The sequence below is a fragment of the Apostichopus japonicus genome, chromosome 4, assembly GCF_037975245.1.
Source record: "Apostichopus japonicus isolate 1M-3 chromosome 4, ASM3797524v1, whole genome shotgun sequence".
Classification (NCBI taxonomy): domain Eukaryota; kingdom Metazoa; phylum Echinodermata; class Holothuroidea; order Aspidochirotida; family Stichopodidae; genus Apostichopus; species Apostichopus japonicus.
The window spans coordinates 7601500-7628815 of NC_092564.1; the positions used below are offsets into that span (position 1 = coordinate 7601500).

The 27316-nt window shown below is 37.8% G+C and overlaps 2 protein-coding genes across 8 annotated transcripts in view; both read left to right on the plus strand.

Annotated features, from left to right (window-relative positions):
• Positions 1-1247: 1247 nt before the first annotated feature.
• On the plus strand, positions 1248-6262 carry LOC139966318 (sodium-coupled monocarboxylate transporter 1-like). The gene is made up of 2 exons (XM_071969187.1): positions 1248-2495; positions 4842-6262. Exons 1-2 carry the CDS (start codon positions 1935-1937, stop codon positions 6054-6056), a joined length of 1776 nt encoding a protein of 591 aa, XP_071825288.1. The 5' UTR covers positions 1248-1934; the 3' UTR covers positions 6057-6262.
• A 3993-nt stretch (positions 6263-10255) lies between these two features.
• The window catches only part of LOC139966323 (LHFPL tetraspan subfamily member 2 protein-like), a 45968-nt gene continuing 28907 nt past the window's right edge, over positions 10256-27316 (plus strand). For 2 of the 7 annotated variants that reach the window (XM_071969203.1, XM_071969204.1), the window contains exon 1: positions 24009-24308. The gene's annotated coding sequence lies outside the window, so the exon portion shown is untranslated. Of the gene's footprint in view, positions 10323-24008; positions 24309-24464; positions 26968-27316 lie in introns of those variants that run through there. The other 5 variants (XM_071969202.1, XM_071969201.1, XM_071969208.1 and 2 more) reach the window with 3 other exon arrangements.

Here is a 27316-nt window from a genome sequence, read left to right on the forward strand (position 1 = left end):
CTGGTTCTTTGTGTTGTTTGGTATCGTGCTTGTTTGCCGGAAATTCCACGCAACCAAAGTTATGGTCCATTTGACTTGAGTCTGCCCTTTCATATCCACTTGAGAGAATGAAGCAGTAGCTTGAGACATCCACTACAATAGCTGGTCGATTAGCGTTTCCAGTTCAATGCAATGATTCACTAAGAAGATATGATGATGTTACTATCTACGAAAAAAACTTCAAGTACCCTGCATGGTCTACCATTCTGTAGCGACATCCTGAAGATAAGCGAAATGGTGATTGTTTACAACTAATAATATACTACAAACGTAAATTTTAGTCACATTGCTCACGGGTAAAGGGCACCAACATCATTGAAAAACTTAATATTGCCTGTAATTTTCGCAAAATATTATGTTGCATTAAGTGATGACTAATAAGACTTTATGCGACCTTAAAGGAATTTGGCGTTGGATATTAACTTTATCTCTAGGACAAAATACTCGTTTCTGAATGAGTTGCTCTTACATTTGGCATTAGTGAAAACATATATGATCACCAAAATAGAGACCCTTTAAAAGTAAAGTGTAGGTCCTAACCCTTGATGTCAACACGCTGGGGGGGGGGGTGGTCAACATCAATATGTCCCCGGATATCATGGGAAATATTACCACCTTGTCTTAGTGTCCTGTCAATTTATTTGGCTCTACCGAGCCTTTATACGAATGCCAAGTTTCTCCCTACACTTGGTCAACGTGCCGCTCTTCTATAGGATTTGCTCCCTCCCTCTGAAAATACACGGAGCATAAACTTTCCACATGTTGTGATATGTGAAGCCGGTGGCAACAAATGATAAACATGCAGTCAACTCACTAGCGCAGGGACGCATCCAGGATTTTATGAAAAATGGGGTGTGGCAATGGGGTCGTTTAAGCCGACTCCCATGTAGGTTTACTGAGGTCTCCTTCCACCTCCCGCCCCCCACACACACATTAGCACAAAAGACAATGGTGCATTGCGAGGCATATTTAGACTGTTAATTAGATATACTATAGTATATTAAATAATAAACCGCAAAGTCGTGCATAAATACTACTTTTAAGGTAATTTAAGGTGGTCAACCGAACCGTGGCACCACAACCCTCGCCCCCCCCCCCCCTTGAGGTGCGCCTGCAGTTTTTATTTGGCGTAAACCGATATAGTTATAAAGGGATAAGGCAACATTTACATAAAAGAAGACTGCAGCTGGGTGTTTATTTCTTCACTATTTGCATATTGCTGTGGGGCTTTTTGTGTGTGTTTTTCGTCACGTCAATCGTGTTTCAACACGTGAGTTGCCATATTATTAGAGAATAACAAGATAAATCATTTATCTCTGGTCTTTCACAGTGGTTAGAGAAATCCTTGTGATTACCCGATCAGCCATATCGTCCTGGGAAGCATTCTTTATTGAAGTTATCCAGGGTTTGGATTTCCTTTATCATACAAAGGTCTCAGAGGTTGTTGTTTCATTATTATTATCCGTTTTCTCAAGTTAGGTGCAAACATCAAATAAGACATATGTGCTCGTATTTTAATTTCTGCAAGTAATCACAGTAAACATGCTACAAAACGAACTGAACTCAACATAAGAATAACCGATTACAGCATAAAAAACGATCGGGTGAAGGACTATACTAGTACTACTACTACCGTTACCGAATTTGTCTCTATTCAAACACTTTCCGAAAGGATATTATTCGGCAGGTCAGTCGTGCAGTTATCCGAGAGCCTATGACTGTAATTGCGCAGAAAATGCCAAAACAGCACATTGACATCGACTTAACCTGGCTCGGACATAAAGTTTAAAGAAAGAAAACTTACGGTTTTGATCAATTAATAGCTTAAAAAGAAGAATAATAAAGAATACTTTTACTCTAGTTTTCTGTATCGGTGTTATATCAGGTTGGCAGTCATGTCTTTGTATTTGTCGCTTATAGACTTCGTTGTGTTACTCTTATTCCTGTTAGTATCTGCATCTTTTGGAGTCTATCATGCCTGCCGAGGCGGTCACCAGCGGTCCGCCGATGAATATCTTCTAGCTGATCGGAGTATGCATCCGATTCCGGTGGCTATATCAGTAGTAGTCAGTGCACTGTCGGCTGTTACATATCTGGGTGTACCGGCCGAAATCTACGTACATGGTCCCCAGTATGGCATCGTTGTCGGCAATAAACTTATTGTTTTGTTCTTCGTGGTGTTTTCGTTTTGTCCAGTTTTGTATCGCTTAAAATTAACCAGTATTAACGAATATTTGGAAATACGATTCAATAGGCATGTCAGGTATCTATGTGCTGGGATTATTATATCAGCGTTTCCTATCTTTATGGGGATATCAATATACGGTCCGGCTTTGGCGCTGAATGCCGTGTCTGGTCTGAGCCTTCCCGGCTCCATCATTGTGTCTGGCTTTGTCTGCACCTTCTATTCTACCATTGGTGGAATCAAAGCGGTGATGTGGGCAGACGTGTTTCAGGTAAGATATCAAAACAGCTTGTCTACTCAGGACCCCCCCCCCCTCCTCCCCTCTGAATACATAAGCTTATACCTAACATACCTCGGTTACTAAAGGGAACTATGACCGTGCATTGATACTATAATATAGCATGCACAATGCCAGGAAGAAAACCACTGTGCGAACAACATTGGATTATTTCAATACCACTTATATTGAGAAATAACCCTTTTAACACGATAAAAAATATGTTTACGACTTCAACATGTTTGCGATGCAAACATGAAAATGTCCTTTGATCCTTGTTGTAGTTCCTATGCTATGTGTGTCTTTGTGTATGTGACGCCCTAGCTTGTAAATACGGTATCTCAAGGAGAAAATATGTGAATGATATCATACTTGGTATATATGTTGGTTTTTGTGAGGCGGTCTTGCATTTTAATGGATTAGTCAAGGGCTTAACGTAAAATTCTGAAAATGTCAGTATCTCCTCAACCGTATTTGCGATCACGCTCATACTAGGCATGGTGATGTAACTACCTCTTAAGTAAATGTTCTTTGCAACAATTTTTACCTTATTTATATTCATGATGAGTGGAGCTTTGTAGGAAATTGTCAATAAACAACAAAATTTTTAATCACATATCTCTCAAGTAGTATGTCTCATTAGCTTTATACATGTGTACTTGGATAGTACAAGGTAAGTATAGTATATAATAATGAGATCATAAATGTTGACCTCATTAATATTCATGCATATATTGTTTTCATTCGATGTCACTATAAAATATAGACTTTGTCAACATAATTACTGATTCCTGGTACCTTCTTTCATATCTTGCCACATTAGTCAATACATAATCCCTCTTCATTTTGGTGTGCACAAGTTCATGAATATAAACATGTATACGGCTTCCCACACTATGAATATGTTAGGGCATCGGAACCACTAAACGTTTTCGCTTTCTGCTTTATATTGCAATGTATATGATATACAAATATTCTCGTTCTCGCCGTCATTGTTATTGTCGCCGTCGCCGTCACTCTCGCCGTCATTGTCATTGTCGGTGTCGCCGTCGCCGTCATTGTCGGTGTCGGTGTAGGTGGTTTCGTCGTTCTCGTTTTCCTCCTTTAACTGCACATGCATAGTTAAACCATTTATCCCAATATTCACAGTTATTGCTCTCGATAAGGTGTAATGACCATCTACAGACGAGAAACCTTGCTGCGCCAGGCTAATCAATAAGCCAACATTACTGACATTACCAACTGCCTTTTATCTTTAGACCCAACTCTGTAACGTATCCGCTGAGGTAATGTTCGTGAGAAACTGAGATTTTGAGGGGGAAATGGTCAAACTTGTATCACCTATGCAAAACAGAGACTTGCCTATGTCAGGCTACTCCAGGCTGTTTCAGTTAACTTCTAAAGTTTCAACTTTTCTGGTGGAGGATCTTCACTAACATAGAAGTCGGCTTCAATGAACCCAGGCACCCCCCCCCCCCCTCCTTTATCCTTCGCCTCTTGCATTTCCATAAAATTTCAGTCCTCTATACCTATATCAGTCGGGGATTTGAATTTGGCTCACCACCCCCCCCCCTCCCACCCCCCATTTGCAATCCATGCCACTGAAGCTGATCAATAATTGTGGAATTCAGTAGTGTAGTTTATTGGGGAGGTATAATTAACGTCTTACAACAGACTGTATACAAAATTTCATTACACTTAAAGATCTGCTTTATTGGCAGATTGCTCCAATTTTAGCACGCTATGGCTAGACAAGTTTTGTGATTACATAATCGACCTGCCACGGTCGTAAATCGACCTCAGGCTCTACAATTAGCCTGCATAGCTTCTTAACATCCTTGGGCTCTTTGTGTAAACACTGTGTGGAAATGTGTTCATGTGATGTCCACAGTGTAGTTAATCATACAACGTTCACACAAAGACCTTCATACAAGACAAAATGTGTGGCAGGCGTTGCAGACTAATTGGTAAAAAGAGGTAATTTTACGACCAAGGCAGGTCGATTACGTAATCTCAAGAAAGTTTTCCATGATAGCGTGTTGTCATGGAAAAATTTCTTGAGATTACGTAATCGACCTGCCTTGGTCGTAAAATGACCTCTTTTTACCAATTAGTCTGCAACGCCTGCCACATATTTTTGGGGTCTATACAGCAGACCCTTAAAGCAGGTTTATTCATCCCATTGGGAAAAAATTACTTTACTCGTAAAAGTGTGTTTCTATATTGAAAACATATAGTTATGGTTCAAATTCAAAATTTTGAGAGAATTCAGTATACTATAAGTAACACCTAATGTACAAATTGAATTTAATATTTTCCTCTTCCCGTTTTCTCTTACAGAGTATGATCATGCTGTGTGGATTCTTAGTCACTGCTATTGCCTGCTGTATTCAGGTTGGTGGACTTGACGAAGTATTCCATATCAACGCACGTGACGGTCGCGACACTGTCTTTGATTTCCGTATCGACCCTAGAGTACGTCACAGTTTCTGGGCGGTCTTTTTCGGGCTTGGAATTCAGTCTGCATCATACATCGGCTGTAGTCAAATGATCGTTCAACGGTATATGACCTGCCGAACACTACGCCAGTCTCAGGCAGCCGCAGGAATCGGTACATCGCTGATGGGTCTGGTAGAACTTATTGCTGTGATTACCGGTGTTTGCATGTACGCCTTCTACGCTGGCTGTGATCCCGTCAGCTCTGGTAAAGTAAGTCGAGCTGACCAGCTTATGGTGTACATTGTCGTAGATTTGTTCGAGAATACACCAGGTGTAGCCGGATTCATCATTTCAGCTGTATTTAGTTCCGCGTTGAGCACGACATCTTCTGGCATCAATGCCATTGCAGCAGTGGTTGGGTATGACGTCATCAAAACACAATTCCCCGGAATTCAGGGGGTAAAGTTTACATTCGTTTTGAAAGCTGTGTCCGTTATCTTTGGTTTAATATCAATACTGACAGCGTTTTTGGCATCCATCATGGGCCCTATATTGCCTTTGACTCTAACAATAGCAGGCGCTTTCATGTCGCCAATCTTTGGCGTCTTTTGTCTTGGTATATTTTTTCCATGGAGCAACGCGAAAGGAGCTCTCGCCGGCCTGATCTGTGCCCTAGCAACCGGAATTTGGCTCGTGATAGGGTCACAAATGTACCCACCAGTCAGTGAAGACCCTCCACTCTTTACCGACCAATGCGACGACATACTAAGCATGAACGGGACAACTATGATGACGTCATTGGTAGAACCAACAACAAGCGCTACGATACAAGCTGTTGGTGGTCTACCAATGATCGCTCAGATATACTCTTTATCGTATGCTTATTTGGCACCTCTTAACACGTGTATTACCATCTTTGTAGGAATGATAGTTAGTCTTTTGACAGGACCCACCGATATCGCAACATTGGATCCTACCTTGGTGAGCCCACTCATCCGTACGGTATGCTGTTGCAAGACCCGAGGACGTGACGATGAAATTAAAATGAAAGAAACAAGTGGACCAATTTATGAGCTCGTAGAAACTAAACTGAAGGGGAAACGAACCGAAGTTTAGAGGACGAAATCACGAACTAAGTTTTCTATAGCCCTGTGACAGTTAATTGTTGTATTATATGAAGTATTAAAAATGCTTCTGTTCTTTGATTAATGGTGACCCTATGTGGTTACAACCAGTTGGCCTTTCCTAATAATATAATGTGAGTTATTAACGGTGTAGTACAATATACATAACATTTTAAATAAAATGCTTTAGGGTTTCTATATTGCAGTTTATTCCTATAATTCGTTTATAAAGTTCGGTTTTGGTGCAAAAAAGTGACATCGTACATTTTTTGTGTGCCTTTCCCTTCCCTTCCATCCTAATAGTCTAGTAACGTATCATCAACCTGTGGCAAATGCATGGAGAGCTTTAGCAAAATGTGACAAAAGGTTCATGCAGTGACTGCATTTTTAATCTTTCATGAAGAAAAAAATGTGAAGAAAGGGTGGCAGGAATTAACAGTTACATTAACGGGACAGAAGAAGGAGGAGTTCATAAAGTTAGGCACAGATATTAACTACGGTGTATTCGGTATCTCCTTCTATAAATATATAGGTTAATATATAGGTAATAGGTGGATCGCAATCAGCAGCATATATATTTCGATTAACTTGGGGTCCGGGCCAAGAATTAGATGTTTTCCTATGCGAGCGACTCCCTTTTTATTTAGGCCCGCCCTCCAATGCCAGGCGCTTCTCCCCTCCCAACTTCATGGCGTCATGCAGCCGGTTAGAGTGCATAGGGATATGCCGATAAACAGAAGCATGCATGAATAGCATCTTTAACAGAACAATGTTGCAATTTATCCTTTTTCGATGTTTATAAAGAAAATATAATATCCAACAAGATCATTTGCAATTATATGAGTAGGTCACGGTACCAGCTGCAAGAAGGCACACACAAGGGTTTTGAGCCCTCGCAAAGTAGCCTGATTTCAACCTCCGGAGAGTACTGAGACAAATAAGGTAGATGCGAATTGAAAAATATAGATTAGTAAGTGATGAGATATGAGTTTTATTAAAGTTGAAATATCAAATTGAGAGTGTCGGATAAATACGAGGTGCGCATCAGGGCATATTGTTCATGAGGCCTGTTTGGAATTTTATTGTCAGAGCCATCAACTTTCTCAATCGGTATAACTTAGTCGTGGATGTATGCCCAGTTTCAACTACATACTTGAGAGATCCAATAATCTTATCTCCTTCCCGGCGAGCCATGCCCACCCCATTTCTAACGTTTGAAAAACGATAATAATATTTCTTCTCTGTGAATAAATTCTCTAAAATATTCATCCAAGCAGCAACATATAGTACCTGCTGAAAAATGGATTTGACTTTCTCCACGACCACGATTATGTTAGAAAACCCTCTGAATAAACATTCAATGCGACATTTAATGTCTATTCAGATATGCGACTTTACTTTGAAGATTATAAAGAGAAAGTACGATACCCCTCCCCTCCCCATACTTTCCTACCTTCCTCCTTAAATTTACCCCTCACATCCATCCAAAGTTGGCTCAAGCCAGTAACATCTCTCTATTTATTTGGCAATAGACATAGCTATAAACAGCCATTTTGTCTATAAAAGTGATAGAGCGCCATCTATTTTCGCTCAACTTATTTGGAAACTTCGACCATTTCTCAGCTTCAATCATCCAAGTACGATCTTTATATCAAGCAATTAAAAATGACCGGGGGGGGGGGGGGTGCCGTAAGTGGGTTCTAGATGGAGCTATAAACCCGAGTTCAACTGGGGGGGTCAGTAAGATATGGAGGTGGCCCGGGAATGTACGTATGAGATAAAGTACAGTTCTCTTAATGATAAAATTCAGGATAAGTGAAATGTGAGAAAATGGCCCAGTATCGAATCAGTATCTTGAATGCTTGTGTGAGGTCGTATCCGACGGAAGGGGGGTGGGGGAGGGTGAAGAATAACGTATTCTCCTCTTAATAATGAAATTCAGGCAAACTGAAAGGTGCGAAAAGGGGCCCAGTATCGACCTGCCTCTCTACGCATCTGTAAGTAATGAATCAGCTCCTGCAGGTTAGCGAAATTTAAACCAGACTAGAATGGGAAAAGAAGGAGGTGCATGGCAGACAATCAATCATGTTCAGATTGGAAGCGAAATAAAATAAAGTAGAGCCAGCCAGAGGAAGGAAAAACCTGACTGTACTGGGGGAGGGGGGTCCTCAGCCCTGGCAAAACCACCCTCCCAGGAGTATTTCGCCTTTAAAAAATCCCTTCACGGTGGCTGGGCTGTTCCGCGGATTACCCAACAAGCACGTCCACACTTTTAAGTCGTGAAAAATACTGTATATAGGTTCGCATATTTTCATAAAAAGAGCAAGATAACTGACGAGGTTGGTCTCTTGACTTTCGTCTATACAAGCACACAGTGTATAATCAGGGAGTTGCTCCATAACAACTCCCTGGTATAATAGTCGGTTTTCCTTCCAGATAAAACAACAACAACGCTACCTCATCTCGAATTACGTCAGCATGCAAAATTACCCTTCCATCGATATAAAACTCAAGCTGATTGGACAAAATTTAGGTTCGTATAAATGTCATTCTCCAATGACAGACTCGTGTAAGATTTGCAGACTCTTGAGTTATCTTTTGTTCTCAATCGCTTTGTACATAATTGTATTGACAAGTACGCAAAACATGCTACAAACTGTTGACTAATTTTACTTGATGTCAAACGCACATACCCCAAAGAAAACGTTCTTTAAAAGAATATATATTTAAAAATATCATCTACGAGTATCATTGCTTTGCCGTAAGGAATTTCTCGCACAGTCAATTTTATGGAGGGGGTTACTAGCTACTTGTCCTGAATGGTTTAACATTTAGTTTTGTATTTAGGTGAAGTTGACATAGAATTGTGTATTTCCATTGATTAAATAGCATTATGTAACAACATGGGCAAATTTGTACCTAACTACTTGTAATATAGTAGATGTCACATTAATTCAGATTTCACTCTTTTCGTCCCCGGCGAAATAAACCCCCTAAGCAAACAGTGAAATAGGCCACATCAGTGATACCTTCCTTCGAGATGAGCCTACCAATTGCTTATTCGGAGCGTAAATTAATATGACACAGAAAATACATATTATTATGTATTAATTTCAGTGGTAGGTCACAGTGGTGTAGGTTTGGTCTATATATATGACATCACAAACTATTGCGCCATACCTCACCCAAATAAGTTCAAGAAATTTCGTTCTCACATCAAATGTATGTATTAAATTAAATATCCATATCATATACTATAGAGTACTTTTCGTAACTACTGGTACCCTACATGTGAGCATTTGGACAGTCAATAGAAAATACACAACGGTAAGATTCACGAAAACGAAGTCTACTTTTACGCATTGGATTGCGCAAGGACAGGAACTTGAGAAGTAGAAGTAGAAAGGCAAGTAGCTATGTTGTGGCCTAAGGTTCGAGTCCGTTTATGAAAGGAAAAGGCCGTGGCTATTCTTACGACGAGTCGTAACAATTATTTATAAACTATTCTTACGACAAAGGCAAATTCAAGTGCAGTAAAGTAAATAAAGCAACTGCCATGTAGTAGGGGTAACCCTAACCCTAAACATAACCCTAAACCTCAATCCTAACCCTTACCCTAACCCTAACCGCAAATTATTGTTACTCCTCGTCGTAAAAATAGTACTCCTGGTCATGAAAATAGCAACTGCGCATGCGTAGTCGGAAATTATTCTTACAACTAGTCGTAAGAATAGCCACTTTGAAAGGAAAACACTTGAACCAGAACTTTGATTGCTCTCAGACACGCCCTAATTCCTTCCAAGAGAAAATTCACTTAGCCTAACGTTATACAGTATGATATGGTGTTGGTAATCTAAAGGATATACTGAAACTTGTCACTGATACTGTCATTGTTTTAGGGTGAGTTGACCAGACGTACCCGGGCCCGAATGCCGGGGACAGACCCCGATTTCAATGTTTCGTCCCAGATCAACAATTAAGTGTGCCCGAAAATGTCACAGATTTAACAAGAAGTCCCTGAACTTTTAATATACAATATTTTATTCACAACAGATCTAGAAAAGTTGCATAAATCTACCTTCCAGCCTGTTATAATAACAAGTCATTAAAATCCCATAGATGTACCAATTACGGTGTGGCACCCCATCCCCTTAACCACTTCCACGTTCCATCTTCAACATTTTGTTCCAGATTCCTTTTTGAAAAGTATGGTCACCTTATTTTAGGACAGTGCTATCCTCCCGTGGATGCAAGTCAGGTGAGTGTTGCTATAGAATTTTATAATTTACAGACCAGGGCGAAATTCTGGGATATCTACAAACTTGTGGGCATTAGAATGAAGCATTTAACTATTTTCAAATGTCACTGGATGCGCACCACACAGATCACGAAAGTCATCACTGACCAATTTTTTAAGTCTAACTCTGACTAATGACCAGATTATCTGATGAAACAGGGGGCCTGTGGGTGCAGGTGAGGATGGATGGTGGTAGGGGTTGCATGGGGCTTGCCTTTCCTTTGTTTTTTGGATCCACTCATGGAAGGACCTGTGACAATTTCGAGGGGCATCAGCCCCCACAGAGCTATATGCCCCTGTTTGAAATGATTGTAAATTTCAAAGATTTCAGGTACAGTAAAGTGTGTTTGTAGGCCTTCTCGCCCAGTACAGCCTACCGTGCAGATATTTCTCATCAAAGACTTACAGTATATGACTGATTGTAGGCATGGACGAGTAACATACTTGACTCTCGGAGCTGTAAACTGCATGGTAGGAGATAGGTAAGAGCGGGGTAAAGCAGGCGCGTAGCGAGGAATTTGCCAAAGGAGGGGCGAAACTGTAGGCAATCTATCAGAGCCGTAGAAACAGCATTGCAAACTATCTAGGCGTAGCTCCACCATGGTTGGCGCTAAGCGTACAAGAAAATTTTGGCTGAAAATGCCTCCCAGATTGCTGGAAATGGCACTTCCCAGGCCTTTTAAGTTGCATCTTAGCATTTTCTCTTTTGAAATTACCAGCGATATAATAAAAACATACCCAAAAAATATGCTCAAGGGGGGGCGGCTTCCCCCTTCACCCCCCCCCTTGGCTACGCACCTGGGGTGAAGTAAATCTACTAGTCCACTAGCAACTCTCACTCATTTGGGGTGACAACTCCCAAATATCACAGCACTGCAAGATAATGCCTCCAAAACTTAATGTTAGGAAGTTTAGGACCAATAGGTCTCAGGCAGACATTTTGAGAACTTAAAAAGAACTAGGGTGGGTGAAAAATTGGTGTACCAAGAGAAAGGGCAGCAGATTAGCCTGGATAAACTGCCTCTGGGAAGGTTATCGCCATGGTGATATATTATTATTGACTTCAATGTCCTGCAGATAAGATTTGGTCTTTGACAATCTAAGTCAGGGGGTGCTGAAATAATCTGTTTACTTTCAATCATTCAATGAAGAAGTCGCATTCTCATTTGACTGGAGATAATCTCCAAGAATTGTTGTGATTTAACTGATTGAATTCATATCTCTCTTGACAGTAGAGATATTCCATTGCATAGAGGATAACATATTACAAGAATTACAGGATTATATTGAAGAAGGAAATTGGAATTTTCCCTTGCTGGTGTGAAGCTGTGATGTTTCATTGTAACACACGTACAGTTTCAAAGAATAAAATGTCACTGAAAGTACATATACTTCATTCTATCCCACAAGTTTTCATTTTCCTTCAAGCTTCATAGTTTGTCATAATTGGTATTAAACATATGCAAATTTTCCAAATATTTGTTGCTCCTTTGTTAACCAAAACTTATGCAAACAGCTTCAAGTAGTGTTCCACTGATGGAATAAAAAACAAGGAAGGGAAATTTTTGCACCATTCAATGAAAACTGTTGAAGGCCATACTTGCTTCTGAAAAACAAAATAAAGTCCCACTGAGAGACATGGTTGCCTGGATAAGTTAGGTTATATCAAAGGTGTACAAGGATATACCAACTCCTTAAATACCTTTAAACGTTTTATCCAGGACTTTAACTAATGCCTAGATGCTCTTAATTTCATTTCATTGATGTTCCATGTTGTATTTTATGCCATTGTCAACTTTGTATGTTTTTTTTTCTCTTTTCATTGTTGTCTTATTGTTTACGTTTGTATTCTATATTATATTGATAATGCTTGTATCATATTATTCTACTTGTAGATTATGTATTTCAGGACCTTGGGGGTGGGGGGGCGGGGGATAAGCTTTACGCTAACCAAGTGTACCCTTTAATGTTAAATAAATACAAAAAATTATACATACAACAGCATACTTTATTTTCTCATATTTTTCCTGATATTTTTTAGCCTTGGCCTTGAAAATAGCATTGTGGTTGTAACTACATGTTGTAACTTACACATCGACTCAACACAAAGTAGAGCTTAAACCAAAAACTTTATTAAAGTCTTGACAGATTCAATACTCAATACTTTTTCTTCATACTAGTAGTAAACCATATCATAAATTCAACTTTCCAGACGGTTTTTTTTCACTCTCTCTCTCTCACTTGGGAGTGTTATACTCCTAATAAATACTGTAGCGTTGGATTTATGGTTGCCATGCAACCAGCTATTACAGACCACATTCACACCACATGTTTCCTTAAACCTATAAGTTTGTGGTTTCAGCTAATTGCCCCCCCCCCCTTCATGAGATTGAAACACCATGTGAAGTTTCCATCCATGATTGAAACAGGGAGCTGCTAGAGTAGTAGCTCCCTAAATGAACTGTATGAAAGAAACAAAATTGGAAACTGTTATAAACAAAAGGTTTGAAATAATAAGAAATATAGGTAACTAATTATTTTGTGACATGCATAATTCTGTCAATATTGAAACTTGATTATAAAATAGATTTAGAGGGATCTATCTGGTGGCAGACAACATATAAATGCACATATCTTTAAGGAATAATATTCCATACTGTTAGTTGAAAAGCCAGATCTCTATACCGGCATGTCCCTTCAGATATGCTTGAATGTTTACAACTTATTTTGGTTGGCTAAACCCTTGATTCTACTAAGGAGAGAATTAGGGAGGATCACAGTAAGCCGTCTATGAAGTCATCACAAGACAGGCACGTAGCCAAGGGGGGCGGGGGAAAAGGGGCTGACCACCCCCTCCTTGAGCGTTAAATTTTTTTTTATGATATTGCTAGTAGTTTCAAAATAGAAAATGCTTGGATGCAACTTACAAGGCCTGGGAAGTGCCATTTCCAGCGATCTGGGAGGCATTTTCGGCCAAAATGTTCATCTACGCGCAAACACATGGTGGCGCTACGCTTAGATAGTTTACCTACAGGCTTCGCCCCTCCCTTGGCAAATTCCTCACTATGCGCCTGTCACAAGAGATGTTATTCTAAAGCTTTACTATTCTGTCAGTTCAAATGTTTGCTTTGTATGTGTTTTCTTCTCTGTGGATAATGGATTTCAAATACTATAAAGAATAACAAAAACATTTTGCAGCTTTATTGTTATGATTCACATTGCTATTGCCAGATGCATTCACAAAGTATATCACCTAATTTGAAAAATGAATATCTTCCCCAAACAAGGATGTGGTTTGACTTAACTTATACAGCAAATTTCCAGCAGTTTAGTTCCCTTTTAAACCATTGATACAATGTATGTAATAAGTTTTGTCAGTAAACAGAACAAATTTCCAGAGTCTGGATATATTTTAAGTAGATTTTAGAGGAGTATGAGAAAATATACTTTGTACACCTTATTGAGGTATTTAATTCAATATTTTTAATTGCAAAAGTTCACTCCTAGGGACAATCACACTTGATCAAGCTGAGACAATGGCCAATAATTTTCACCCATTAACTGTTAACAATTTAATTTATAAAGTAACAGGTATGTTAGCTTCCAGGAATATTGGGGCTGTTTACCTCCTTCAGTACAAACATTAGAATCTAAGTAATTTTTACATTCTCATACATTTTAAAACAAACAATGGAGTAGCATTAGGGAACAGAGCCCCTAAAACTGAGTTGGGAAAGAAGGGAAGGGCAGTATTTTCAGAGCAATTCATTGATATACATGTGGGTGTGGTCCCTGGTCCACCCTACACCCACCCACCCAACCTTATACCTTGAGGCAATACCAAAAGATTTTATATCACCTTGATCTTCAAGAAATGGAACATCAAAAGGATCACCAGATATGATGACATTCTAAAATATATTTCCATGTCTCAAAGGATATGTCCGTAATGTTAATTGATATACCCTTGCACAGTGTGGCGAAGCCAGGTTTTTTGGTGTGGGGTGGGGGGGGGCAAAGTCAATTTTCTGTCCCCATTTTCAGGCACATAGTGGTGGATCGCCATCCTGGGGAGGGGTATAAGGGGAGGGAGTGTCACATTTTGAGACACTGCAACTGCGCCCGTAGCGCACATTTTTGAGGAGACCGTCCATTACATTCTCTTTAGTATTCCCTCTCCCCTTATCATTGGCCGCATCCCCCAGGTTCGAGTACATTTAAAAAATTGTTTGCTCTTAGATTTTTCCAGTTGCCATCATGTCCCCAAAAATTTCTGTGGGGGGCACTCTGCCCCCCCCCCCCCTGCTGGCTACGCCACTGTGCTTGCAGTCTTGTACTGTACAAGAACAAAAAATTTCAGTTTATGCCAAGGTAATGTTTAAGTGGAATCAATGGCATTCAGTAGGTGCTTTAAAAAGCTCACCAAATAGGATGCAAGCTCTATTTAATTTAACAATTCACAGCTCAGCATACAGTACATGTTTACATACAAAGTAATATCGCTCAGAACCATCTTTCAGAACATGGTGTTAGACATATCCTTCAGAACATCTAACCTGGTGAGCATTCTGATAGTTGCGTAGAAAGAAGCACTCCAGGCATTTGAAATATATATATTTTAATGGGGAACATTTGCAAATTATTTAATTGAAAAGTGACCCTGAAAGTATGCCACATAGCATAGCTGGCATAGAATGTCACAATTCTAGCCAGTTTAAAAAAAAAGTTACTGACTAAAGTCAAATCATCACTGGTATTTATCTTGCCTTAATACAATTTAATCAACATACCTGGGTCTACTGGCAGAGAAAATGCAAATACGTTTTCACTTTTCTGCTGGCAAATGTCAAAATCTACTGGCATATTAAACCGGATAATAGCCTGAATTTTAAGGGCTGTTGTGGTATTGATGGAAGAATTGTTAAGTTTTGACTCCCAAGGCTCCTGTGTTGATTGTAGTCATTAATACCGACTATTTCAGACCAATGCGGCCCAATAATTGCCAAAAATACAGGGCAATATTGCTGAGGGGGTGGTAGAGTATAAGTGCATAGATTTTACCCAGTCATTACGGATGTCTTTCTCAACCAATAGAGGTGTATTACTGCCGATGGTGGATTGTAACATTTCTCTGAATTTTGATGGTTACCAGACCGTATTTGCTGTATAACTTCCTGACCATGATTTCCTGATTTGGTAGATGTATTGAAGTACAGTATTTCCATGGTAGATGAGTTGGACTAACATTTTGTACTTTTTGTTGAATCAAGTTCATTTTTATAACATTGTCTTATACTGAGTCGCTATGATAAGTTAAAGTAGGGCATAAATGTACCCCCCCCCCCCTTTCCTCAGCATAGTAAGATTTTGGGGATGTTTTGTTCATGTTATGATCTTTGTCACTCAGGTAGATGCATTGAAGTACAGTACTTCCATGGTAGATGAGTTGGACTAACATTTTGTACTTTTTGTTGAATCAAGTTCATTTTTACAACATTGTCCTATACTGAGTTGCTATGATAAGTGAAAGTAAGGCATAAATGTACCCCCCCCCCCCCCTTTCCTCATCATATTGTAGTAGTAAGATTTTGGGGATGTTTTGTTCATGTTATGATCTTTGTCGCTCAAGTTTTAGACAACTGATAATGAATCCAGAATAATTAAGATTTAAATACATTTTATCTTGTTTTAATTCCCAGTGGTAAATGCATAACGCCTGTAACTACTGAAATGTAACAACTCCCCCCCCCCTTCCCTTTCTTCATGAATTGCATTTTATAAGGGGGGAGGGAGAGGATGGGGATATTGGTTCAAATCATAAAATCCAGACCCTTGTTCAACCCTCCACCTTTTTGTAATAGTGTATGTACCATTCTACTATTTGTCATGTGGAAATAGTACTCACTCCAGATGTGCTAATTATTTCAACATTGAAAGGAAAGCAGACAAATATTAATGTAAAAATAGAAATATCAAGTATTCTGTTTATCTTAAAGTCACTTGACCATTTTGTGTTTCCTTTGAGAAAAAAAAATTAGAACTATTTTCTCAGAATGATTTTTCAGGTTATTTTGTGAGTGTCCTGTGTTCATATTGTGTTTTAAGTCTGGGAAGAGAGAGTATTTTATTAGTGTATAAAATCACCACAGTCTAGCAACTTTGTAGTTACTGACCCTATCCACATAGCCAGGATGCAATCAATGGCCTTATCTTGGTATTGAGTGTCCTCACGACAATGGTGACTCACCATGAGGTGTATAGGATAACAGACTGACCATTACCAAAACAAAGGAGTCACCATACCAGGACAATGCCCACACAACATAAACACCAAGCAATGGTCTGTAAAAATCCGATAAACTTTGATGAATAATAAGAGGGCTGTGTGCTATGATAAGTGGAGGTCTATTGGACACTTGTAAACAATGTGTAGAGGGATTAGTCCTTATGAATCTTTTAGAGTGGTTACAACAGTTTATTGATAATCTTACAAAGTTTGCAGAAGAAAGGGAAGTGTTGTCTTACTGCCTTCTTTTTTTGTATGTGTGTGTGTGCTTGAGATATGAGTTTAATCAATTGAAGCTACATGGGAATTTCCTGTAAATAACAGGATATGTGGGAGGTGAGTTCTTGAAGAGGTGGACCCATTGGAAGAATGGTTACAGAGAGGTGAGTAGGTCATTCTTACTCATTATGATGCATGTCATTGCTGTCTTTACTACACTGGAATAGATTGTTAATAGGAATTCAGTTTATTGCAGTTTTAGTGAGGTTCCATTAAGGAGATTACACACTGTTGGTAATAATAAATAAAGAGTCATTGATGGATCTCTACTATCTTTCACATAGGCTTTACCACTGAAAGCGTACATACAGGTGTGTGGATGAGAACTTCGACTGGTGAGTTAATCTTTGGAGAATATTAGGTTTAACTTTTGTTTGAACTTATTACCACTAAACCATTTTGCATAAGACATAGATCTAATTAAAATAAGACAATTTCAGCAATACGTTTGAGAATGAAGTCAATGGATGGGTGCCTCGATCTTGATGTCTCTCAAAAGACTTCTAACAGCTCGTCCAGAAATGCAGATCTGTATGGGTTTGTTCATCTTGTGCATGATTACGGAACAGACACGTCTTGTTTTAGAAGGTGACAGGAAGGACTAGGGGGCATCATTGGAGAGCTGGGAGAGGGTGAATGGATGTACCTGTACCATCATGATTGCTAGTGGGCTAATACATGATCTTCTCTAAACATGGATATTCCCAGATAATGGTTGCATATAGCATGCATAAAAGGCTTAATGTGTAACTATGTCACAAATTTTGGGTAAATTTGTCTACACCATCAAAATTTTGCCTCTCATGTATCCCATCTGTGTGCTTGAATTTGGCAATAGTTTGCGACATATATTGCATTGCTTGTCAGACAACACTTAAAATTGTAAGTTTGGCTATGGACAAATTCAAAATAAAAACTTTTCTATTAGTTAATTTCAATTTCTGGATTTAATAAATTAAAAACTTTCGGTATCAAAATGTAACAATGTATAAAAGTGACAGCAATCTACTGTACTGTACATATTAAGAGGGGCTCCTTAGTTTCTCATATACAGTTAGGCACAGTTACTTCCACAACATTGGTAGCTTATCCCATAAAGACTGTGAACCTATATTATTGTACATGTACAATCATTATAAATGGTTCCCTGTGGGCCCCCTCCCTTAGCAACCAGCAGTTGCCTTCCACAGCCTGGGATGAAAGAATTGTTTGCAACACAGACTATCATCCTTATTAATTTTCTCTTTTAATTTGATATTTCGTGAAGGATTCTGCCCCTGGCCTTCTTTTTCCAGTTTGGAAAAGTGATTAATATTTCTGCTCGGTAGTTAAAGAAAGAGCAATTTGTCTGGCAATCAGGTGGCTGCTTGCACAGCGAAATTATTCACACAGGAGAAAATTTTAATCAACCTTTGTGTACTTGCCGTTGGCTGCTGCTTGGAGAACCTTGCGCCAATTAAATGCTTTAATAAACTGAGTCACAATTTTGGCTAAATATATATACATAAATATATATATATTATATGCAGTACAGCTCTGGGCCTAGAACCAAGCACTGCAAAGCAAATATATTGCAATTAATGCTCCAGTTAAAAAGTCCTATGGAAGTGATAGATTTTTTGTGGAAAATGTTAGAACCAATTATGCTCTGAGGCAATTTTATGTATAAACCAAATATATCTCTCCTTCAGTTGGTTACAGATGATCACTGGTTGTGCAGTCATTATTTTTTCTAATAGATCTGCATATGTGAGCATTTATTGTACAGACTTTGCTCCATGGAATATATATATCTTTTATTTGCATTTGTTTTGCATAATTTGATATTATGGTGATCAATTGGAAAAAGACAAGGTTTTGCAGAATTTGAGGTACATGACAAGGTAGGTAGTGTACATGCTAAATGTTCACTATTACAGGTAGTTTAATTCTACTGTGCACCCAATATATAACTAATCAAGAGTCAAGAATTGTTAAGAGTCAGAAGCTACTTAAATTTGTTATATGCTGCCTTCTCCTTGTCCTGTCTACCCCCCTCCCACCCCCCCCCTTTAAAGAAAAAGAAAAGAAAGAAAAATATATTACTCACAAGTTCATTGACCCTTCATAAATGCAAGTAACCTGTATTCGGTTCATTGGGTTAATTAACATCTAAAAAGTGCTAAATAATTCTACTGAATCTTTTGTTCTGGTTGAGAGTCCATTTAAATTAAATGAGAGTTCTCATAATGGAAACTGTTTGCCTCTGTTTTTCATCTCTCTCTGTCATAAAAAGTAGATATTACAAAATGGTTGCATAGCAACGAAGCATTATATGTCGAATATATGATTTAAAACCTCCGAGTAGAAATTTTCTCTTTCTTCTCTTAGTAATGATAAAAGCTGTTTTAATATGATCCGGCTGTGAAAAATTAACAGTTCTTGTGGAAGTACCTTGCAAAATATCAAATCTACTATATTGTTCATATCGATCTTATCTCAAATTTGCGACACTGTCAAGTGATGTATGCAGATATGTGTATTGCTCGAGTATTTTTAACCATGCTGAGATACCATGTAAGGATTTCCATAACCTAACTGGAGATTATTGCAGAAATTGCAAGGTGTTTGTATAGTTCCCCGCAGAGTGAGCTTGCATACAGACAGTTCAGTACAAATTGGATGTCACATCCAATTTTCCAAAGGTGGTTTTTGATGCTCTGAAATTTCCAATTTGACTTCCTGTGTAAACTGTGGGAATCTTATAGCCATTATAGGTAATATAATGGAATTGAGAAGTGTTTACTATCATCTTCATCACCTATTTGGATTGGTATTTTAAAGAGTTAATTGCTGAACAGATCTGTTGATACTGGCACAGTAACATTCATACATGTTTCAGTGAGTATATTACGACCTTCCTTACCGGTTTCGAACCTCTGGACATACAAGCAGTGTCCATAGCCTAGTGGTTAGGGTGTCCACATATAAAGCAGGAGTCCAGGGTTTGAATCCCGTTGGAGTCTGGATGTTTTTTCACTGTTCTGGATTTTTCAACTCATTACAATTTCAATTATATATAGATTCATTTGCCTTTGTAGTTTACCTCCATTCTATTAACAATAAAGTCTGTTCAAAGTATCTCTTTCGAGATCCGGCTTTAGGAATCACAAATGATTTCATGTTGGTTAGCATCATGCTTGATCTCTAGAGTAAAGTGTCACCAAAACAGAATTAGTATTGTTCGATACAGGTGACAACAGCCTACAGTGGAATTATGACCTTCCTTATGGGTTTCGAACCTCTGGATATATAATCAGCATCCGATATATATAAGCCCTCTGTCTATAGCTTATCAAAATTACTTTGTGACTAACTTCATCTTTTATGCTGATACATTACCATAATGACCTTGTGAAAGTTCATCTTGCTACATTCGCTTATCGCTCTATTAATGGGTATAATCCGCCCATATGTAAAAATTTATTCACTGTTAATAGGGAAATCCATGATTATAATACAAGACAGGCTGGTCACATACATAGACTTTTTCCCCATAGTAACCTGGGTAAACAGAGTATACGTTATCGGGCAAACACTTGCTGGAATTATCTACTTAATCATCATGATCATATACAAAATGATTCTCAGTCACCACGTTCCTTTAAAAGTCAATTAAGCGAGGTTTACATAAGTGATTATTGATCCATAATACTTTTTAGAAATCTTTGTTTGTTTATATCGTTAACTCTGATAACTTAATTATTTTCCTTCTTTAGGGAGTGGCTCTACTCGATAAGCCTTTCAGGTTTTTAGATCACTTCCTTTCTCTTTATACTCAATTTCATATCTGTAAACGTTTGTATGACATACAATGTACCGTATATTGAGAAAAAACAAATAAATGAAATGAAATGAAATGAAATGATATGGCATGTTTTACAGTTTATATTACTCTAATGTTGTAATGTGCACCATTAACCCACAGTTACTAAGAATTTAAAGTATTTCGTCCCACTTCCCCGGTTTGCTAAACTGCTCAGCAGGACATTGTTGTAATTCTCGCTTTTTTAACACTCATGAACTTATTTTCGAGGAATGCAGACTACTGTATCTAACTACACACATTATGTACAGTTCCTGGACTATTTCATGTTAAATGTGACATAACCAAGTTATGTAGGATAGCTGGTGTTGGAACTGATCGCACAGACCCAGGCATACCACATACTTTATAAATTTCAGACATGGAACCAAGGCGATATAGTTACTAGTTGCGTGTTTGATGCAGCAAATGTGGAAATTAATCATATCCTGTTGGGGGTTCTTCTCAATAGCGTGGTTCTCATTAAATTTCAGTTTGTTTCACTATTAATGACTTGAAAGAATGTCACCTAGTTAAAGACATATCCATCACGGTTCTTGTCCCACAGTGGTCTCACAGAGGTTGGGATTTTTAAAGCAAGATGCAAAAACTTTGAGTGTACAATATTCTGACATTGTTTCCTACCGAAAGTTCCACTAATTTTAAAGGTAGCCTTTAAACTGCGGCAAAGAAAGTGACTGAGCAAGCAAAAAGAGATACAGCTGTAACAGGCATAAATGTGGCGTTAAGGGGTTCTAGTCTATGCTTATCTGTGAGGGCTTTCCTGCGGAGCGAGGCGTAGCGAAAAATAGGAAACATACACGATGCGTTGCGTGCGTTATGTACATATATTGACGATCTGTCTCACTCCAGACTCGGCACTCGAATCCCCTCCAAACTACCAACAATTACAGCTGATACTGCAACTAATTAACATACAAATAACAGAAATGACATGAACATACACAGTCGTCTGAATACGTTCAATATGCAAACGAACTTTACTTGATGATAAAGACAATTTACATGACAATAACATACACTCTTACAATACATTGGTCAGTCCAGTATTCCTCATTTGTAATGTTTTTTTTATTCTAATTTATATTTCTTAGTTGTCACATGATGTACAAGACATTGTAAATATAACACAGTATTGCAATGTTATGAAAGATAATTTTGCAGCTCATACAATATTTCCTCTTCAGCCAGGCACATAGAAATGACAAGCAAAAAAAAAATTGCTAAATCTGTCATAATTTTTTAATGATCAATTATCAATGCATCCTGTAAGTTGTTTTAAATAGAAGCATCAGGCCTCATGGAAATTAAGGTAGTGAATCCACAGAATGCAACATCCTTTGTAGTCACTCTAAAATACCTTAATGATTATGAATACCTAATATTTTGTCAGGAAAACAAGTGTGTCCTATGATTCAGTTACTCATGTACCAAGGTATGGATGTACCTTAAGACATTATGACTAGCTTTCAGTGTTTACCTCGATGGCATCCAGGGGCAAGAATAACATTAAAGTATTATGCCACATTTATTTAATGTAACACTGTTCTAAAAGCTGTTTGTAACTACAAGGTCTGGACCTAGATCACCCTTCTCTTTTCCTCCCTAATTCCCTTTACTATACTTCCTATTATTAATATCAATTCATTCATCAATACTTAATACCTTATAATTTAGTACATGTCCTCACTCTGTCCTATCCTTTATGATACTCTACCCTAGTACAGTAATTATAGTTATGATGAATTACCGTATACATTGTGTGGGAATCAGGCATACTTTACTATGTTTCTATCTCTCTTCTAGTACCCTTCCCTAAATTCCCATTCCTTATCTGCACATTTTATTTTGATCCTGTTGTACCCTATTCCCACCCATCCCTACCTATCCCTACTGTAATACCAATCATATACTACTTACTGTATAATAGCTTTAGTAGTTCAAATTGAACTATTGTTTTGTACAACAGTTATTGTATAGTTAAAGTGTGATTCCTTCCTTTTCTTTTTTCCCCTTTCTACGTATACATGCTTAAGAAATAATGTCAGATCACCTTAGTTACCAAATGATGTAATATAGATTTTAAACCATTTTACTGTATGTACTGTACTACTAAATGGAAAAGTATGCTTCATTGCTTTATGATAGAAACTTTGTACAATAACTTTTTACACTTGTTTTTGCTTTTATGCTTTCTACAAAAGAAAAGACAATATCAGCATTTATTCTATAGTGTACTGAACTTTAAACTTAAATTTGTCTCTATTGTATATTGGCACCACTTCCCACTGTAGAAACTTAGGTATATTGGAATTGAACTGAAACAGAGACATCCATCAAATGGAAATTTACTCACTATAGTCATGGTCTGTACGTTTAGTCAGTGACAGCACCTGTTTTGCAAATGTTGGGGAGGGGGGGGTGGGAGGGAGGCGGGATGTGGCAAGGTGGGAAGGAGAAAAGAAACTGCTTGAAATTATGAGGCTAAATGAAGTTAGCCACCTTGTCCTTGAAAGACCTACTATGTTCCTTGCCTTACCACCTTTGTTCCACCCCCCCCCCCTTTCTTCTTTTCCCTACCTTACTTTCTTTGACATCTATAACTGTAAATGCTACAGTCCGTTCCCTTTAGCAAGTATCAGACTCAAAAGGAATCGTTGCATCTCTAAATAGTGATGACAAACATCATATATAGGAATATCTTGTAATGCAGTCCATATTTAGTTTGATTTGTCTTTGAAGCAAAGCCAATGACCAATCGCAAGTCGACTGACTTCCCAAACATAAAGAGAAAGAAAAAAAAACCCAAAATTTTCTCACAAACTTTCATTCAAAGAGAATCTAATATTTATCTCAGGATTCCTTTCTGCATTGGAACTATTTTATAGGCTGACATTCAGCCCACTTTGTCACGATCATTTTAACACAAGAGAATTAAAGTATTGATGCAAGCTTCGTTACACATTAACTTGAAGGGGAAAAAAAAGTATAAAAAGAGTTTGAAATAGCCTGCAGTATTGATTTTGTCAATATTATTTTCGGGGGAAAACAAAGTTTAAATAGAGTTTGAAGTAGCCTGCAGTATTGATTTTGTCAATATTATTTTCGGCAAGGATTTCCCCCCCAATAATCAAAAGCACTCTTCAATGGATACATATCGCCTGCAAATGGCTATTCACCTGCTTGCCAAACCAGTTCTCTAAATCGGCTCTAAACCACACAACACAATAGTGGTTAGCCAATCCAGACCTCAACACGCTGTTAGCGGTTGACTTTTAAGTGTCTATTGTCATTAAGCACAGCTGTGTTAAACACGGGTGCATGGCCTGAGCTATATGTGGGAGTCATTTCGAATCTATACCTCATTATCAGAGCCGGGGCAAAGCACTGCAGTAGTTCCCTTTTGGTTACGGATTAATAGCTAGATATATGGATTTCAGATTCGGTGACTGTAATTCAATGTGGTGGTATCAACAGTTTACAGTTTCTTTGAATTCCCTTGGAAGTTAGTGGGTGAGTGAGTACTAAAAACCTTTTTTTTTTGGAACTGCTAATCACTGTATACTCAGACTGTCATAGAAAAAAAATTGGCAGATAGAAGTCATATTTAGGATATTCACAACACAAAAGGTATAATTGTTTTTATTTTTAACTAAAAGTATATAACCATATTATATGGATATAAAACAAATGGAACGATATTTACTTTCTACTTGTGTTAATAATAAGATGCTACTATATATATATCCACAGTTGGCTATCCTTGAATTTGATTAATATTGAAAAGAAAGCGCAAAGTTTTCTTTAATGCTATTTTTTTTCTTTGTAGAGAATATTTTGTGTCGATATATTTATGGCTGATCACTCACTACCTATTGTTATGGCTGTGATAGAAGTTTACCATTCACTGGTTCTGTTGTAGTCTTTTCTCAACATTAAGCGTATATATCAGGCAAGATTGTGTAAATTTTATATCAAATTCACAAAAGTTGTAAATGCATTCCTCACTTTGAAATTAGTTACATTTTATGCTTTGTCACCTATTTGTCTCTTGGAATTAACCACAGCCAATGAATAAATTATAAACAATAAGATTGCACCCGATCTAAATCATGTATTTACTTCTTGATCAAATGAAAGTTTTATTTACTGTAGCAATCATGATTGACGATTTCTTTCAATATCAAAAAGCAATCACTTAAATTCCATTTTTCTGCATTGCCGACTAGATGATTAAAAATAATGGCCCAAAATCATTTTAAAAATTTTGCTATAAGTTTGCATCTGAGTCAAATCTGGGTCTTGTGTCATCAGGTCGTCAAGAAGTGAAGGTAATTCAACAATAAAAGGACCTTTCCTTCTGCAATGAAGTCGGTAGTACGCACATTATGTATGACTGTCCTCAATTTAATAGTTGGAGCCAAAATTTCAAAAGCTCCTGACGTTACGCCATTCCTTTTTGATGGCCAGCTGAGTTTTATCTTTTGAATGTAAGATCCACATACATTTTGAGGGGATTATCATTTAAACCACAGTGACTAGGAGAAAGCATAACCAAAAAAAATCATCAAAACCTAATTACTGTAGATGTACTCTGTGTAACAAGGAGGTACTCTCATATACAGGATGTACCGAAGTACAGTAGAATGGAGCATCAAGAGATTTTTATTCTGTGAGTTTCGTAAGGTTATTTGAAAGGTCACTAAGTGTAACATCAATGTAAAGTTATCGTTAAATACTCTCAGCTTTCTAGCCCAATTATAAGTTTGACTTCTCAGTGGAAACTTTTTGTGAAAGATTCAAAAGCAAAGTTTCATAAACTTACATTTGAAGTTTTGTACTAACAGCTTTCGACTAAATGCTTTTCGTATTCTTGAATTAATTGAAAGTAACTTTCTGATTGCTAATATAGAAAATGATTACAGGCATTATACAACACATAGCTGTTTTGTACTTGACTGAACTTACACTTTCATTCGTTCTTGTAATCTTTGGTAATCTTTGTATACCTAAGTATCATCCAATTTCTTATGCATGATTTTTTCCCCAAACCTTTGTTCTGTAACAGTATGAAGGACATTAAACCTAAATTTGTAAACTGGACACTATTGTGTCCTCTGCCGTATCAAATGCCACTGTACACCAAGACTACTGGCCAGTAATTCACTTGAAAGTGCTCACCTCAATAGACTTCTGTGAGGGAATTATATGTTCCGAATGCATAGTACCACCTGCTGAGCTATTACTTAAAGTTTGAAGGACAAATTTAATTAGTCATAGACTTTTTATCTAGAATCTAAGAGGAAGTAAAACACAAACAATTGGTACTGTATGTATGCATTTGTGACAACAGCGATAAATTGTAATTTTTTTGTGGAGATCGGTCAATGTTCTGTGGTAACGTAGCAACGCTCAGTGTACGGAACAGAATGCAATGTTCAGGTTATAAATGGATCAATTGTAGATGTTTCAAATGAGACTTGCTATACTATGTAGTCATGACTTTTTAATCTAGAATCTAAGAGGAAGTAAAACACAAACAATATGTACTGTATGTATGCATTTGTGATAACAGCGATAAATTGTAATTTTTTTGTGGAGATCGGTCAATGTTCGGTGGTAACTTAGCAACGCTCAGTGTACGGAACAGAATGCAATGTTCAGGTTATAAATGGATCAATTGTAGATGTTTCAAATGAGACTTGCTATACTATGTAGTCATGACTTTTTAATCTAGAATCTAAGAGGAAGTAAAACACAAACAATATGTACTGTATGTATGCATTTGTGATAACAGCGATAAATTGTATTTTTTTTTTGTGGAGATCGTTCAATGTTCTGTGGTAACGTAGCAACGCTCAGTGTACGGAACGGAATGCAATGTGCAGGTTATACATGGATCTATTGTAGATGTTTCAAATGAGACTTGCAATGCTATGTATTAATCCGTCATTTGTCATTGGGATACAAAATCTGCAGGTACAGTAGCATATGGTTGTTGGAAAAAGCACTTGACTGAATCCAAACTCGTCGATCATTACTCGTTCTTATGCGGGTACGGTGCAACCATGAAAATATAAACCTTGGACAGGGTAGTACTTACTCCATGTTACCTCCTACGGAGGGTGAAAATTCAGCGGTTGATGTTGCAAGTCACAGAGTCTGATTCGGTAAGGGTTAGTGTCTATGATACAGTAGCAGTGTTACCACGTACTCAACACACCAAACCTTACATAAACGAACCACGCAGTGCTACATTGTAAATTGCAAGTAACTTAGCATTCTCTAAACCAAAGGCACATTTATTCTTATTTCTCTTCAATGCATTCTATGAGGTTGGGTGCAACAAGTGACATGGTTAAATGTTCAAAATAGTTTTTAGCTCACACACATTACTGTGTGTGAGGTTATGGAGTATGTTTCTGTTATAAACAAAGGATGCATATGAGTGATTTTGTGTTCAGCCTTAATTTGTTCATTCTTTTGTGAAATGGTTATAGTCTAAGGAATTTTGTTTAACTGATT

Bases quoted from the DNA above. Each gene is read 5' to 3' on its own strand.
- LOC139966318 (XM_071969187.1), top strand. From the start codon at position 1,935: ATGTCTTTGTATTTGTCGCTTATAGACTTCGTTGTGTTACTCTTATTC. The intron at 2,496-4,841 runs GTAAGATATCAA...TTTCTCTTACAG, and splicing joins TGTGGGCAGACGTGTTTCAG to AGTATGATCATGCTGTGTGG.